Below are 17,962 nucleotides of genomic sequence, written 5' to 3'. Positions count from 1 at the left end.
AGTGTCTGGGGGTTAGAAGGCAGACTGTAGAGACTCAGAAGAGGTTTGGTAAACACCTAACTGAGCAGTTCTATGTTGTTGTAATTGTCCAAAAGAGCATTATAGCCCTCAGATAAATTGGGCCTTGTGATATTTAACTGCACGTGGAAGTATATCACTTACTGATAGACAATGTGTTTTCTTTTTTCTTTTTTTTTTTTTTGAGACGGAGTTTCGCTCTTGTTACCCAGGCTGGAGTACAATGGCGCAATCTCAGCTCACCGCAACCTCCGCCTCTGGGTTCAGGCAATTCTCCTGCCTCAGCCTCCTGAGTAGCTGAGATTACAGGCATGCACCACCATGCCCAGCTAATTTTTGTATTTTTAGTAGAGACGGGGTTTCACCATGTTGACCAGGATGGTCTCGATCTCTTGACCTTGTGATCCACCCTCCATGGCCTCCCAAAGTGCTAGAATTGACTATGTGTTTTCTGTGGCAATTAATAGTAGATATTTACAATTTGCTTATGTTACTTTTTTATCTGTCCCTGACACTGACTCCTCCTATCCCTTGATCCTTATCCTAGTTCAGTTTAAAACATTTCTTTCTTTTGTTTTTTCCTTCTAATAAAATTCATATGTTTCCATGACTATTAACTTTTTTCTTCTCTCTTAGATGCAGCTAATATACCCAGTTGGCCCAAAGCGCCTAACCTATAGTTATATAATCTGACTCTCAGTTCAGTTTTACTCTACTAATGCCTTCATGGTATTGGGAACCATAGATTTGTACAGGTAATTCTTCATCATAAGACAGATTAGTTTGACTATCATGCTTCTGTGTAAGGTCCATCAGGAAGTGAGTGATTATTTTTCCTCAAGCTCTAAGAATCATTCCAATGTTACTTGGTCAGAGTAAGTGTATTTTGCCTGGATATAAATTGTATTTATTTTTAATTTTTTTAATATATATTTTATTGCACTTTAGGTTCTGGGGTACGTGTGCAGAACACGCAGGATTTATTGCATAGGTACATACATGGCAATGTGTTTTGCTGCCAACATCCCCCCGTCACCTATATCTGGCATTTCTCCTCATGTTATTCCTCCTCAGCCTTCCTACCCCCTGCTGTCCCTCCCCTAGTACCCCCCCAACAGACCCGAGTGTGTGATGCTCCCCTCCCTGTGTCCATGTGTTCTCATTGTTCAATGCCCACCTATGAGTGAGAACATGTGGTGTTTGATTTTCTGTTCTTATGTCAGTTTGCTGAGAATGATGGTTTCCAGATTCATCCATGTCCCTACAAAGGACACAAATTCATCATTTTTTATGGCTGAGTAGTATCCTATGGTGTATATGTACCACATTTTCCTTGTCCAGTCTATCATTGATAGGCATTTGGGTTGGTACCAGGTCTTTGCTACTGTAAACAGTGCCGTGATGAACATACATGTTCACGTGTCTTTATAATGGAATGATTTATAATCCTTTGGATATATACCCAGTAATGGGATTGCTGGGTCAAATGGATTTCTATTTCTAGGTCCTTGAAGAATCACCACACTGTCTTCCAAAATGGTTGAACTAATATACACTCTCACCAACAGTGTAAAAGTGTTCCTATTTCTCCACATCCTCTCCAGTATCTGTGGTCTCCATATTTTTTAATTATTGCCATTCTAACTGGCATGAGATGGTATCTCAATGTGGTTTTGATATGCATTTCTCTAATGACCATGATGATGAGCATTTTTTCATATGTTTATTGGCCTCATATATGGCTTCTTTTGAAAAGTATCTGTTCATGTCCTTCACCCACTTTTGAATGGGTTTGTTTGTTTTTTTCTTGTAAATCTGTTTTAGTTCTTTGTAGATTCTGGATATTAGCCCTTTGTCAGATGAGCAAATTGCAAAAATTTTTTTCCCATTCTATTGGTTGCTGGTTCACTCTAATGATTGTTTCTTTTGCTGTGCGGAAGCTCTGGAGTTTAATTAGATCCCATATGTCTATTTTGGCTTTTGTTGCCAGTGCTTTTGGTGTTTTAGTCATGAAGTTCTTGCCTATGCCTATGTCCTGAATGGTTTTGCCTAGGTTTTCTTCTAGGGTTTTTATGGTATTAGGTCTTATGTTTAAGTCTTTAATAGATCTGGAGTTAATTTTAGTGTAAGGTGTCAGGAAAGGGTCCAGTTTCTGCTTTCTGCACATGACTAGCCAGTTTTCCCAACACCATTTATTAAACAGGGAATCCTTTCCCCATTGCTTGTTTTTGTCAGGTTTGTCAAAGATCAGATGGTTGTAGATGTGCGGCATTGCTTACGAGGCCTCTGTTCTGTTCCATTGGTCAATGTCTCTGTTTTAGTAACAGTACCATGCTGCTTTGATTACTGTAGCCTTATAATATAATTTGAAGTCAGGTAGCATGATGCCTCCAGCTTTGTTCTTTTTGCTTAGAATTGTCTTGGCTAGGCGGGCTCTCTTTTAGTTCCATGTGAAGTTTAAGGTTTTTTTTTTAGTTCTGTGAAGAGGGTCATAGGGAGCTTCATGGTGATAGCATTGACTCTATAAATTACTTTGGACAGTATGGCCATTTTCACAATACTGATTCTTTCTAACTATGAGAACAGAATGTTTTTTCATCTGTTTGTGTTCTCTCTTATTTCCTTGAGCAGTAGTTTGTAATTCTCCATGAAGAGGTCCTTCACATCCTTTGTTAGTTGTATTCCTAGATATTTTATTCTCTTTGTAGCAATTGTGAATGGCAGTTCATTCTTGATTTGGCTCTCTTTAAGTCTGTTATTGGTGTGTAGAAATGCTTGTGATTTCTGCACATTAATTTTGTATCCTGAGACTTTGCTGAAGTTGCTTATCAGTTTACAGAGATTTTGGGCTGAGATGATGGGGTCTTCTAAATATACAATTATGTCATCTGCAAATAGAAACAATTTGACTTCCTCCTTTCTTAGTTGAATAGCCTTTATTTATTTTTCTTGCCTGATTGCTCTGGCTAGAACTTCCAATACTATATTGAATAGGAGTGGTAAGAGAGGGCATCCTTGTTTAGTGCCAGATTTCAAGGGGAATGCTTCCACTTTTTGCCCATTCAGTATGATAGTTGCTGTGGGTTTGTTGTAAATAGCTTTTATTATGCTGAAATATGTTCTGTGGGTATCTAGTTTATTGAGAGTTTTTAGCATAAAGCATTGTTGAATTTTGTTGAAGGCCTTCTCTGCCTCTATTGAGATAATCATGTGATTTTTGTCTTTGGGTCTGTTTATGTGGTGGATTATGTTTATAGACTTGCGTATATTGAACCAGCCTTGCATCCTTGGGATGAAGCCTGCTTGATCATGATAGATAAGCTTTTTGATGTGCTGTTGCAGTTTGCCAGTATTTTATTGAGCATTTTTGCATCTATGTTCATCATGGATATTGGCCTGAAGTTTTTTTTTTTGTTGAATCTCTGCCAGGTTTTGGTATCAGGATAAGGTTGGTCTCATAAAATGATTTAGGAAGGATTCCTTCGTTTTGGATTGTTTGGAATAGTTTCAGAAGGAGTGGTACCAGCTCCTCTTTATGTCTGGTAGTATTTGGGTGTGAACCCATCTGGACCTAGGCTTTTTTTGGTTGGTAGGCTATCAATTGCTGCCTCAACTTCAGACCTTGTTACTGGTCTATTCAGGGTTTCAACTTCTTCCTGGTTTAGGCTTGTGAGGGTTCAAGTGTCCAGGACTTTATCCATTTCTTCCAGGTTTATTGGTTTATGTGCATAGAGTTGCTTGTAGTGATTTCTAATGTTGGTTTGTATTTGTGTGGCATCAGTGGTGATATCCCTTTATCGGTTTTTATCGCATCTATTTGATTCTTCTTTCTTTTCTTTTTTTATTAATCTGGCTAATGGTCTGTCTATTTTGTTGATCTTTTCAAAAAACCAGTTTCTGGATTTATTGATGTTTTGAAGGGTTTTTTGTGTCTCTATCTCCTTCAGTTCTGCTCTGAACTTAGTCATTTCTTGTCTTCTGCTAACTTTTGAGGTTTTTTTTTTTTTTTTATCTTGCTCTTCTAGCTCTTTCAATTTTGATGATAGAGTGTCAATTTTAGATCTTTCCTGGTTTCTCATGTGGGCATTTATTGCTATAACTTTCCCTCTAAACACTGATTTAAATGTGTCCCAGAGATTTTGGTACTGGGTGTCTTTGTTCTCATTGGTTTTGAAGAACATCTTTATTTCTGCCTTCATTTCACTGTTTATCCAGTCAACATTCAAGGCCAGTTGTTTGGTTTCCATGAAGTTGTGTGGTTCTGAGTTAGTTTCTTAATGAAAGTGACTAAGTATACATGATCATTCAGTCTACACTGGGCTAATTCTACATTGTTTATGGAGAAAGCTACTGCAAGCAAAGTAAGAGTGTGAGCAACATGAAAGAGGCATGTTTAATATATTGCAAAAAATAATCTACTGTCAAAATCATTATATGAAAATAATTACTTATTTTAAGAATTTTACCTATTTATTAGACTTAAAAGTCTGATAAAATCTCTGCCTAAAGGAAACTAGTAATTCATTTAAATGCACACCAACAATAGACTGGACAAAAAAATGTGGCACATACACACCATGGAATACTCTGCAGACATAAAATGTGATGAGTTTGTGTCCTTTGTAGGAAATAGATGAATCTGGAAACCATCATTCTCAGCAAACTGACACAAGAACAGAAAATCAAAGACTGCATGTTCTCACTCATAGGCGAGTGTTGAACAACAAGAACACATGGACACAGGGAGGGGAGCATCACATACTGGGGTCTATTGTGGGGGGATTGGGGGAGGGACAGCTGGGGATGTGGAGTTTGGGGAGGGATAACATGGGGAGAAATGCCAGATATAGGTGACGGGGGGATGGATGCAGCAAACCACTTTGCCATGTGTGTACCTATGCAACAGTCCTGCATGTTCTGCATATGTACCCGAGAACCTAAAGTACAATTAAAAAATATATACATATATATCTGTATGTGTGTGTGTGTATATATGTATGTATATATATGTATTATATATATATATAATATATATATATATATATATATATATATATATATATATATAATCATTTATTGAGCATTGCCACATGTTTGGCTCTGTTTCTATGTCATTGTGGTAAATTGACCCAGTTTATTTTAAAGTATGTCTCCAATTAGGCTTTTCTCTAATTTGGGTTTGTCAAGCCTGATGTTATCATAAAATGTCAAAACTGTACTATATGTTCAGTGTGTACGTTCAGCTACAAGGCTGTTGAATGCACAGAGGCAAGGATAAAAATGATTTTTTTCACTGGTCAGAGTAAAAAATTATTGATTGCTCTTCTGCTTATAGTGTCCATCAAGATGAATAAGCTTTTTCAATATGCTTTGCTCTGTGGTTTTTCTTTCAGCTGTTTTAGTGCAGCACTTCCTAAAACAGAAGCCATCTGGGTGGATGTAATAAGTGATTTGAGAAGAATTCAAGATCTTATTCAAGTGAGTACTCAATTTTTCCATAAAATAGCTGGTATAATAGATATGGAGTATGTCTGTCTCTGTGTTTTTCTGTCAGTCTCAAGGAAACCACACTAGAAACAGTAATATTTTTGTAGAAATTTATGAACTTATGAAACTCCAAAAGGATTGTTTTCCTTACTGTTTTTGAATCTAATTATCTTTAAAAACATAATTTATAAGAGGCCCAGCCTGATAAGTTCTAATCTGCACAGGTGAGGGATTCTCTTCCTCTTTCTGGAGAAACCAGATATCTTGGGGGCACCTGCAGGGGGAGTAGCTTGACCCAGGGAAGAGCTGTTGCTTGTGTACTAAAAGCCCTCTTCTCCTACCTAGAGAAAAGAGGTGACCTGACCTAAGGAAGTGCTCTTACCATAGCAGCTAATACCAGCTTCAGTGGAAGTCTCAATGGCACCAGGCATACCAAAATAGCACCACGAAGTTTTCAAAACTAAATTGTCATTGGAATCACAGCATTAAAAAGTAGGTTAGAACTTGCATGCTAAATTCAAACGGGCTGACTGCACGTTAAAACAGAAGATTTAAATAGGACCAGAGTGTCCTAATATAATAGACACAAAGCCAAGATACAAATGAAAATCATCCATTGTATCAAGAAGTAGGAAAGTTACAATATTAACGAGAAAATATAATCCACAGACTACAGAATTGAAATGGATCAGATATTGGAATTGTCTGACATGGATTTGAAAGCAGACATTATAAAAAGTGCTTCAAAAAGCAATTACAAATGCCATTGAAGCAAATGGAAAATGAAATGCCTTAACAAAGAAATAGAAGATATGAAAGGAACCATGTAGAAATTATAGAACTGAAAATATAACTAAAGTACAAAACAAACTGTAAAGGCTCATTAACAGACTGAATAACAGAGGAATGATAGTTAATTTGACAACAGAATACTAAAGAGACAACTGACTTTAAAAAAAAAAAAACATCAGTGATCTGGAGTCTGGAGGATACTAACAAAAGATCCAGCATTCCTATGGTCAGCATTGTAGAAGAGTATGATAATACACCAAGTAAGAGAGACAGAGACTGGTTGAGTGGACAACAGAACAAAACCCATTTATGCTATCTGTAAGCAGTCCACATCTAGTAGAATGACATATATAGGGTGAAATTTAAAAAACAGATAAAGACATATACCATACCATAATGGGTTGAATAGTGCCCCCCAAATTTCACATCCACTTGGAACCTTAAAATGTAATCTTATTTTAAAATAATATCTTTGCAAATATAATAAATGAAATTAAGATGAGATCATACCAGAGAGGGGTGGGCCCTAAATCCAATGACTAGTGTCTTTATTAGAAAAGGAAAGGACACAGAGGAACTCCCTGGAAAGAAAGCCATGTGAAGACAAGGGAAGAGATCAGAGTGATACAACTATAAGCCAAGGAAAGTTAGGGATTGCCAGGATCCACCATAACCTTGGGAAAATCAAGAAAGGATTCTTCTCTAGAGCCCTCAGAAAGAACGTGGCTCTACCAACATCTGGACTTCAGACTTCCAGTCTCCAAAACTGTGAATCAATAAATTTATGTTGTTTTAAACCACCCACTTTGTGGTAGTTTGTTACAGCAGCTCTAGACTGATATACATGCATACATTAATTGTAAAAAGCAAAAGTGGCTATATTAACATCAAATAAAGTAGACTTCACAGTAAATAAAGTTACTAAAATCAAGAGGGCCATTACATAATGATAAAAAATAAATCCATGAGGAAAACATAATGTTCTTAAATGTATACACATCAAATAACAAAGCCTCAAAATTTGTGAAGCAAAAAATAATAGGGCTAAAGAAGAAATAGACAAATCCACAATTATGCTTGAGAACTTTACCACGTCCCCCTCAGGAACTAATAGAAATACTAGACAGAATATCAGAAAGGGTATAAACATATAGCATAACCAACCAAGAGGATTGAATATAGTACATAGAGCACTACACACAACAACAGCAGAATATACTTTCTTTTATCAAGACTGAATATATCCTGAGCCATAAAGCAAACTTTAAAATTTTTTTCAGAACTTAAACCATGCAGAATTTGTTCTCAAACCAAAATGGAATCTAACCAGAAATCAAGAAATTAAACACAATGGGCAAATTTCCAAATGCTTGGAAATTAAATACTATACCTCTATATAATCCATGGGTCAAAGAATAAATTTCAAAATATATTCAAAATACATAGAATGAAAAAAATTAAATACAGCATATCAAGATATGTGCAATGCGGCTGAAGCAATACTGATAGGGACATTTTTTAAATCAAATGATTACATTAGAAAAAAAGGAGAATTATCAAATCAAAAATTAATTTACCACTTCAAGAACCTATAAGAAGTAGAGCAAAATAAATTCAACATGAGCAGAACAAATAAAATGTTAAATATAAGAGCAGAAGTTAATGAAATTGAAATCAAGAAAACAATAGAAAAAATAATGAAACATAAAACCAGTTATTTGAAAAACAAATAAAATTGTTATATCCTTAATAAGACTGACAAAAATAAAAAGAGAAAAGACACAAATCTCAGGAATGAAATTTGGGACTATCAGTATAGAATCTGTAGTCACTCAAAGGATAATAAGAAAAACTATGAGCAATTTTATGCTTACAGATCTGACAACTTAGAGGAAATGGACCAATTCTTCAGAAACCACAAACTACCAAAACATAATGAAGATAAAACAGACAATCTAAACACTCCTATAATCACTAAATACATTGAATTCATCATACACAGGCTCCCAAACAGGAATCTCCAAGCCTGCTGCTTACACTGAAACATTCTACCAAATATTTAGAAAAGCATTAACAATTATAGTCTTTTCTAGAAAACAAAAGAGGAAGGAATGTTTTCCAGTTGGTTTTAGGAGGCCAGTATTACTCTGATGCTAAACCCAAATAAAGGCATTACTAAAAAAGAGAACTACAAAAAATATCTCCCATTAACTTAGATATTAAAATCCTCAATAAAATATTAACAAATCAAATTCAGCACTGTATAAAAAGAATTATACACCATGACTGAGTGAGACTTATTTCAGGCATGCAAGTCTTGCTCAATTATTTGAAAATCAACCAATGTAATCTACCATATCAACAGGCTAAAGAAGGAAATCATATGTAGAAAAGGTATCTGATAAAATGCTTCTTATGGGCTTAACTCTGTCCCTCCCTATGCCCCTGGATTTAATGTTGAGGTACTAATTGCCAGTATCTCAAAATGCGACTGTATTTTGAGATAAGGTCAGTTAAAATGAGGTCATTAGGGTAGGTTCTAATCCAATATGACTGGTATCTTTAGAAAAACAGATAAAGATATAGATACAGAGAGATGGAAAACCATGTGAAGACACTGGGAGAAAATGGCCATCTATAAGCCAAGGAGACAGCACTCCAGAGAAACCAAGCCTGCTGGTCCCCTGATTTCAGACCTCTAGCCTCCTGAATTATGAGAAAATAAAGTTATATTATTTATGTCACCCAGTCTGTGGTACTTCTTATGGCAGCCCTAGCAGGCTGATATAATGCCTATTGAAGATAAAATTTATTAGCAAAGTAGGTGTGGAGAACTGCCTCAAGTTGATACAAAACATGTGCAGAAAACCTAGAGCTACCATACTTAATGGTGAGTGCAAGACTGAATGCTTTTCTAGTAGGACTGGAAACTAGACAAGGATATCTTCTCTCCCCACTTTTACTTACCATAATTGTCTTAGTATTTTTGTTGCTTATAACAGAATACCTGAAATGGGTAATTTATAAGAAAGGAATTTATGTCTAACGGTTATGAGACTGAAAAGTGCAAGGTTGAGGAGCCACATCTGGTGAGGGCTTTCCTGCTGATGGGGGCTCTTTGGAGTCCAGAGGTGACGCAGAACATCACATGGCGAAAGGCTGAGTGTGATAATGTGCTAGCTCAAGTATCTCTTCCTCTTCTTATAAAACTACCAGTTCCTCTTCCTTGATAACTCATTGATACTTTAATCCGTGAGTGGACTAATCTGTTGAAAAGAGCAGAGCCTTTGTGATTTTATTGCCTTTTAAAGCCCCTCATGTCAATACTGCCGCATTGGGGATTAAGTTTCAACATGAATTTTGGAGGGGACATTCAAACCATGACAATAATATTGGAAGTTCGGCCAAATTATGAAACAGGAGAGAAAAAAATGTATGAGGGAAAAACAAAGAAATAAAAGGCATGCAGATTGAAAAAGGAAATATATATATCTCCCCAGGTTTTTTTGAGAGAAAGTACTAAAAATGGGCATATTTTGTTTAGAAAATAATGCAAATTAAAACCACAATGACATATTATTACATGCAGCTATAAGCATGTACAAAATAAAAAGATAGTGATGATGCTAAGTGAACATAAATACACGAGGGTGATAATGCTGGAAAAGATGCGGAGAATCTGGATCATTTCTACATTGCTGGTGATTATGTAAAATGATACAGCCACTCTATAAAATAGTTTGGCAGCATCCTATAAAACAAAACATACATTTGCCATGCAATCTACCTATTATACTCTCAGACATTCATCCTAGACAAATGAAAACTTTTGTGCACACAAATATATACATGAATGTTCATAGAGGTTTTTTAATAACTGCCAAAAACCAGAAACAAATTTGCTTCAGTTGGTAAAACTGTGGTATATCATGTCAGGGAATACTACAGAGCAATGAAAAGATGCAAACTCATGATACGCGCAAGTTGGGTGGATCTCCAAGGTATTGATGTGTGAAAAAAGCCAATCTTCATAAACAAACTGTGATACATCCATAAAATAGAATATTATCCAGTGATAAAAAGAAATAAGCTGTCAAGCCATGAAAAGAAACGGAGAAACCTTCAAAGCCATATAGTTAAGTGAAAGATGTGGCCACCGATCTGAAAAGGCTTCACACTATGACATTTTGGAAAAGGCTAAACTATGGAGACAATAGAAAGATCAGTGGTTGCCAGGGGTTCAGAGGGAGAGAGAGATGGCTAGGCAGAGCACAGGTGACTCTTAAAGCAGTGAAAATATTAATATATGATGAGGGATGACATTATATGTTTGTCAAAACCTATAAAACATACAACACGAATAATAAGCCCTAATATCTTATACACTTAAGACCACAGACTTCATAATAATGTGTCAATAGTGACTCATCAATTACAACAAACACACCACACTAATACAAGATATTAACAGCAGGGGAAACTGGGGTTGAGGACAAAGGGATGCGTATGTCTCTGTACTTTCTGCTAGTTTGTCTGTAAACCTAAATGGCTTATAAGAACATCTATCAATTATTTTAAAAGCTAATTTCAGAAGGTTACATACTATTTGAGTCCATTTACATAATATTCTTGAAATGACAAAATTATAGGAATGGAGAACAGAGCAGTGGTTGCCAGAAGCTAGAGAGATTGGGTGGTGATGAGGTATGTATGGGGAGAGAGGTGAGGTTGGTTATGAAAGAATAGCTGTGATGGAACTATTTTGTATCTTAACTGTGGTGGTGGTGACGTGAATCTATGCAAGTGATAAAATTGCATAAAACTTCACACAAATGCATGCACACACACCGTGGCACTTAAAACGTGTGAAATCTGAACAAGGCGAGTGCATTGTATTCATGTCAATTTTTTGATTCTAATACTGTGCTTGTTGAAGGGTACACAAGATATCACCACTGGGGGAAGCTTGTTGAAGGTTACACTAGATCTCTCTGTATTTACTCTTACAATTTCAGTAGGTTGTTCTCATTATATTTAAAGCAGGCCATAGTTGTTAATATTGTCTAATTTTATTTCCTTTCAGTCTATACATATTGATGCTACTTTATATACGGAAAGTGATATTCATGTGAGTGTACTTTTTTTCAAAGTTGCTATTTGTCTAGTTATCAAAGTTTTTAAAAGTATATTTTTGTAACAACTAAAATGTGTAGTTTTTAAATCTTAACTTTGGGTGTGTTTCTATGATATATTATCAGTGAGTTTTATTAGTGATTGTTGAGGTGGTACTTGAGGACAGAGAGCTACATAAATGCTATTTTTGTAATGATGCCAAATCAAAATATTTTAAGTCTTTTCTATCAATGTCAAACAAGATACGTTATACGTTTTTGTGATGCAGTTGCATCATAATGCAATTAGATGCAAAAATCGGGTTAACTGATTCAATTTAAGAGTAGCCGGCATATCAGTTATTTACAGTGCTGGAATTTATCACTGTCTGCAATCATATTTTCTATAAATTGCTTAAAGTCATCTATATTCTGCATTTTACATGGTTATCTACATTTGTCAGAAAAAGATTCTGACTGATTACTCTCTTTGTGAGAAAAGAATCATAATCCATGAAACTTATTAGAATTCAAATGTGATCTTGAACTTGTTTTATTAATACAGTGACGTTTCCTAAGGCATGTAGGATTTGTCATACTGGTAGTGGTCCTTCCTTTGGGATTGCTACTTAAACCAAGAAATGAATCCCCAACTTCACCTCAGGGAAAACAAACTCTATGTCCTCTCTCCATTATTCCTCGATTAGAACTTCTCTTACATAGATGACTTTCTAAGCATTGGAAAGAAGCCATAGCCAGAACCTAGAAAAAAGATATTCACCAACCGATTGGGTTATGCTGCTGCACAAAGAAATTGTCTTCCTCCTCTGGCTTCAGTGTTTTCTGTTTTCCTTTGCATATTTTGTAAAATGGAAAGTAGTCAATTAACCACCAAATTCAGCATCCTGAGATTGCTTTTTTGCAAGAAGATAACTTTGCAACCCATGGGTTATAGAAACAACCTTAGATTCAAATTTAGATTTTGAAACTGACTCCACCACTTTTTCCTTGTGTTACCTTGGTAATTACTAAAAATTTCTGAAGCTCAATTTTATTATTGCTGTTATAATGACAGTATTTGCCTTTCAACCCTAAGCAGTGGCTGTTGGGATTAAGCAATATTACAAGTGCTGGGCAAATGGGTGCATTCCCTCATTTATTCATCCATTCAGTAAGCATTTGTGAAGTGCCTGCAGGCTCCCAGGCACTATGCAAGGCATTGGGGACACAAAGTCAAATAATGATCAAATCCTCTGATATTCCTTAAGTGTTTCCTTTCTTTTAAGTTCTTGTCAAAGTAAATGTTGTGGAAAATGTATTTTTGTGGTTCCTAAGAGATCTTTTTCTGATTTGGTCACCCTATGAGTGGACACTAATCCTGCTTTGATTTTTTTGAGTAAATTTACTGGAATTACTTTTCTCCCTATGGAACTTTGGAACTTGAAAGAATAGTGTAATTAGCAGCTACCACTATTTAAAATGTTAACAACACAATTTGTTTCTAAAGATTCTTGCAAAAGCACTGTCTATATTGATGCTTTCTGAGCCTAAGGCCAGTATTATTACCCTTTCCACAGGGGAAATCTGCTCAGTGAGAAGAATTGGCCACAGTGTCCACATTTTCTAGTTTCATGTTACTCTGTTCAATATTGCCATCCTTCCTGATTATGTCTTGGTTTGTTTTGGTTTTGATTTTAAAGCCAAAAGAAAAAAAAGCTGCCTCCTATGCAAAATATTTTAAGAATATTGTGTCTCTTTATGAAATATTTGGATTGACTTTTTAAAAATCAAAATTACATCAGTGTGAAAACGAATAGTCAGAAAAAAATTTAATTGTTCTTTATAACTTTTATTTTTAGCCCAGGTGCAAAGTAACAGCAATGAAGTGCTTTCTCTTGGAGTTACAAGTTATTTCACTTGAGTCCAACAATACAAATATTAATGATACAATAGAAAATCTTCTCATCCTAGCAAACAGAAGTTTATCTTCTAATGGGGTGAGTTTTCCAATAGTTGCTCAGAGTTGCATCTTATATTTTGGGCCTGATTTGCTGAAGTCAGTCATGGACAAGAAGATCCCCCTAAGGGGCACTCAGGAGAAGGAGGTCTGTTTCAGTGGAGTGGCATCCAAAAGTGGCACCATCTCCAGCATGCACACAATGCTAAACTGTTCAATGATTTATTCAGTAGACAGACATTTAACAGAATAATGCCAGGTAGTGTGCTTCAGTGCTAGAATTGTAACTGTGAGCCAGACAAACAGGTTATTGACCTCGAGGTGTTTATTTTCAGGTGCAGTGGATAGACATTAATCTCATTACATACTCAAGTGTCTATCATCAATAATTGTAACTCACATGTATTAGGTTATTACTGTGTGCCAGACACTATTCTTTGAGCTTAAATTGATAATTCATTTAATCCTCGTGATAAATCTGTGAGACAGTTATCTTTATTTTTATTTGAATGTTGAAGAAATTGTAGCACTGAGAGCTTGGATCACTCACTCCAGTTCATGCACCTAGTAAAATGGGGGGTCACAATTCTTAACCAAATAGTTTGTCTGCAGAGTCTATAATCTCATGAGAAGATAAATGCTTTAAAAGGATAACAATGAAAATATTAACAATTCGAGTATAATCTGGGACATCCCAGGCAACCTGAGCAGTAGAGGGTTCCAGGAGAGCAAATTCAGGCACTCCTATAATAGTCTGGGGAATAGCTGTGCAAAGGCCCTGGAGTGCTAAGAATTATGGCTTTCATGACAAAACGCCAGTGGCCAAAGCAAGTAGAGAGAATGCAGTTTTGCAACAAAGAAGCCATAATCAAATTCGTTCATTGCAAAAATACTTTTTAGCCCTCAAGAGACAGTATGAAAAAATACCCATAATCCCTGCTGCTAAAGAGGGGAGAAACAGAAGTAAACCGATCACTCAGCACATGAGTAATAAGTTAGTTAGTCCAGCAATGAAAAAGGAGGCAGGGTAGGGGTCCTAGGGTTCCAATTTAAGGGAGGCTCAACTAATAAGCCGCCATTTGACAAAGATGTGAGGGAATGAGCCTTAAGGGTATCTAAGGTCATACCTTCAGGCAGAGACAACTGAACTGAGCCTTAAGGGTATCTAAGGACATACTTTCAAGCAGAGACAACTGAAGCTCAGTGCAAAGGCCCTGAGCTTCTGTGAGTGAACACCATGACATTTTTCTAAAAATACAAGGCTGCTTTAGGTCTTTGCTTCAATGTCACCTTCTCAGTGACATTACCTATTTACAGGTGCAACCTCTTCTCTATTGGAGTACTCCCTGTCCGTTTCTCTGCATGTCCCATATCTGGCATATCATATATTTTACCTAATGAGTGTTGTCTGTTTTTCCCTACTAGAATTTCAGCTTAAAAGGGACAAGTATCTTTGTTTTTTATTAGTACTGGATCCAAATTCCCAGAACAGTGTCTCAAATATTTTTAATACTTTATATATTTGTGAAATGAACTTATTAAGGTTTATAATATTCTTATGCTGTTATCTCCATCTTATTGGTGGAGAGAGTGAGCTGTGCAACAAATGATACATGGCAAAATAAATGATGAGCTCTTTAATATGAATGTCGATAGTCACCCTCATCATGACAGACTGTGACATACGTGCTGGAACGTGTGGGCAGGACTGCACAGTCAGAAGATGTGGATGCAAAGTATTTCAGTTGATTATGTCAGTTGAGATGAGTCAAAATCTCTGTCTTCCTATCCGACATGATTATTTTCAGGATCAAATAGGACAGCATTTTATGAAATGTGACAGTGCTTGGCATAGAGGATGTGCTTGATAAATGTTGGTGATCCTGAATTCCAAATAGTTAACGGATATAAAATCTAATTTTTATTTTCGATGGCACAGCCTTCATGGTTCAGAGGACCTCTAAAAACTTTATTCCTAATTGCTGTATTTGGAGTATTCTAGTTATCCATGAGACTGTGTTTGAATTACGACCATTTGTGGTATTCACCTAAATGGCTCAGTTCAACCAGTGGGTGATTACAATGTGTCAAGCCCTGTGTTAAATGTTAGGGAAACAAACATACTGGCTTTGCACTTCTGGTACACAGCTTAGAGAATAGCATTACAGTATAAAAAGAGTAAAAGTTCATAATATGAATAGAATACGTGAGATGTTGCGAGAGAGGTCTGAACAAGGGGTTCTGAGATGTAAAGATGGGATGTTGAGTCCAGCCCTGGGAGCTCAGGATTTCAGAGAAGCCTCCCTAAAAGAGTACCTAAAGTGTGAATAGCAGCAGCTAAAACTGGAAAGAATGTAAAAGAGAGAAAAGCAAAGGCAGAGAGGCATCTAATAGCATGCTGTGCATGGCAAGGAAGGCCAGGCGCTCGCTCAGTATTCCTAGAGCATAACATTGAGGCATTGGGTATATGTGAAATAATTAGGTAAGGAACAGCTTATGAAGAGCCTGTGTGCTATGCAGAGAGCCATGAACTTTATGCTAGAAGCAGATGCTAAGAAACCATTGAGGGGCTCTAAGCAGGAAGCAGGAAGTCCATGGTCCGATAGACACAGCTTATTTTTCTCAATGTCCTTAACCCATTATTGGAAAAATAAACCCATATCAAATCTCCCTGTTCTTTTTTCTCATAGTTCTTCCTAATATACTATTAATTTGCTAACGTTTTCATATCTCAAGAACTTACCATATGGTTCAAACGGTATGATATTCCCATGAACCTATATTTAATTTAATTATAAATGCCAATTTAATCCTTTCTTTATATTTTACAGACTATTACAGAATCTGGATGCAAAGAATGTGAGGAATTGGAGGAAAAAAATATTAAAGAATTTTTGCAGAGTTTTGTACATATTGTCCAAATGTTCATCTATACTTCTTAATTGCAACTGATTCTTTTTAAAGTGTTTCTGTTATTAACAAATATCACCCTGCTGCTTAGACATAACAAAACACTCGGCATTTCAAATGTTCTGTCAAAACAAGATTTTTTGTCAAGAAGATGTTCGGATCTTGGATCAGATGAAGTCTTAGAAATGAAGGCATAAAAATGTCATTGAGTAATATATAGTGACTATGAACTTCTCTCAGATGTACTTTACTCATTTGTTTTTAATTTATTATTGAAATTGTACATATTTGTGGAATAATGTAAAATGTTGAATAAAAATGTAGACAAGTGTTGTCATTTGAAGTTGCACTGATATTTTTCCTCTTAGAGCAAAATAGAGAGCATCTGCTTAAGGGTGATAGTTGAATTATGTATTGGTGGTGCTGGGTACCAATGCTGCAGGTCAAGGCTATGTTGTTATACTCCTGCCAGTGTGACATCACTGACTGCCAGCTCTCATTGACTTCCTTACAAAGCAAAGCAGCCAGAGGAAGAATTTGCTATCAATAAGCAAAAGAAGAACTATATGTGAACCATCTTCTTTACACTGTAATTTAAGTATTGATATATAAAGCAACTGTTATGAAATAAATTGCAATACCCGGCATTTAATGTGCATCAGTAAATCTTGGTGGTGATGGGAATAATAAACTTCTACTGATGGGTAGAATGGTGTGCAAGTTCATCCAACCCATGGATTGTGTGCTGCATGCAACCCAGAACGACTTTGAAAGCTGCCCAACACAATTTTGTAAACTTTCATAAATCTCATTTTTAGCTCCTCAGCTGTCATTAGTGATAATGTATTTAAAGTATGGCCCAATACAATTCTTCTTCCAGTGTGGCCCAGGGAAACCAAAAGATTGGATAACCCTGAATATCGAAAACTAATAGTGACAGTGTTTATATTTCGTGCTTTCCTAAGTACAGGTATTTTATATTTTATTTTCACATTCTTTTTGTCATTTTAGAGAATAAAAAAATTCTGTTAATTTTTTGGAGCCATTGTTATCTCACAGAAAATAATTGCCTATATTTTTGCACTATACTGTTTAAAATTCGCAAGATTTCTTCTAATGGAATTGTGAGAAAGATGAAATGCTTTTGTTTCACCCTGATACAGTTCTGGTAATACTCACTGAGTGACTGTGGGGTAGGAAATGATCTTTTAAGAATTCGATTTCTCTCCATTCCACAGTACAAACTGGTTCTCTGTTGAAACATTTTTCTATCATCTCAGTTCCCTGTCCATGTACATGTGTCTTATTGCTCTAGTCAAACTGTGCTTATAAATATCTTTCAAGACAGTTTTGGAGAAATCTATATCCTATTTGACTTTCAATGATCATATATTGGCTCTCAGCTTCTTACCTAATCTCAGTCCAGACAAGTAATATTGGGCAACCAGTCTTTAAAGTTTGTGGGTTGTGGATTGTGGCAGTTTCATTTTTTAATTTCAATTGAGATCTAATTTTTTAATGTACCTGTATTTTGTTTTGTTTTATGTAGCTTTTCTATTAGGGAGAATGGGAAAAATGTACCATTTTCACCTCTAAGTTTCCAGTCCATTCTTTAGAGGAACGTTAGTCTTCCTTTAGTGTTTGTTGAGATGGGGAAAGAAAAATCATAATATATTATAAATGATAT

General features: G+C 35.9%; 1 protein-coding gene across 4 annotated transcripts in view; it reads left to right on the top strand.

Annotated features, from left to right (window-relative positions):
• Nucleotides 1-16,982, top strand: part of IL15 (interleukin 15) — a 119,543-nt gene extending 102,561 nt beyond the window's left edge. For 2 of the 4 annotated variants that reach the window (XM_078367845.1, XM_078367848.1), the window contains 5 exons: nt 655-773; nt 5,412-5,496; nt 11,381-11,425; nt 13,268-13,405; nt 16,197-16,982. In XM_078367845.1, the coding sequence (XP_078223971.1) occupies nt 745-773; nt 5,412-5,496; nt 11,381-11,425; nt 13,268-13,405; nt 16,197-16,307 (408 nt within the window). In that variant the 5' untranslated portion in view covers nt 655-744 and the 3' untranslated portion in view covers nt 16,308-16,982. The remainder of the gene's footprint in view (nt 1-654; nt 774-5,411; nt 5,497-11,380; nt 11,426-13,267; nt 13,406-16,196) is intronic. The other 2 variants (XM_008992669.6, XM_008992668.5) reach the window with 1 other exon arrangement.
• Nucleotides 16,983-17,962: the final 980 nt, after the last annotated feature.

The sequence above is a fragment of the Callithrix jacchus genome, chromosome 3 (assembly GCF_049354715.1).
Source record: "Callithrix jacchus isolate 240 chromosome 3, calJac240_pri, whole genome shotgun sequence".
Taxonomy (NCBI): domain Eukaryota; kingdom Metazoa; phylum Chordata; class Mammalia; order Primates; family Cebidae; genus Callithrix; species Callithrix jacchus.
The sequence above is the reverse complement of the archived record's forward strand: the minus strand, read 5'-3'. Positions and strand labels throughout refer to the sequence as shown.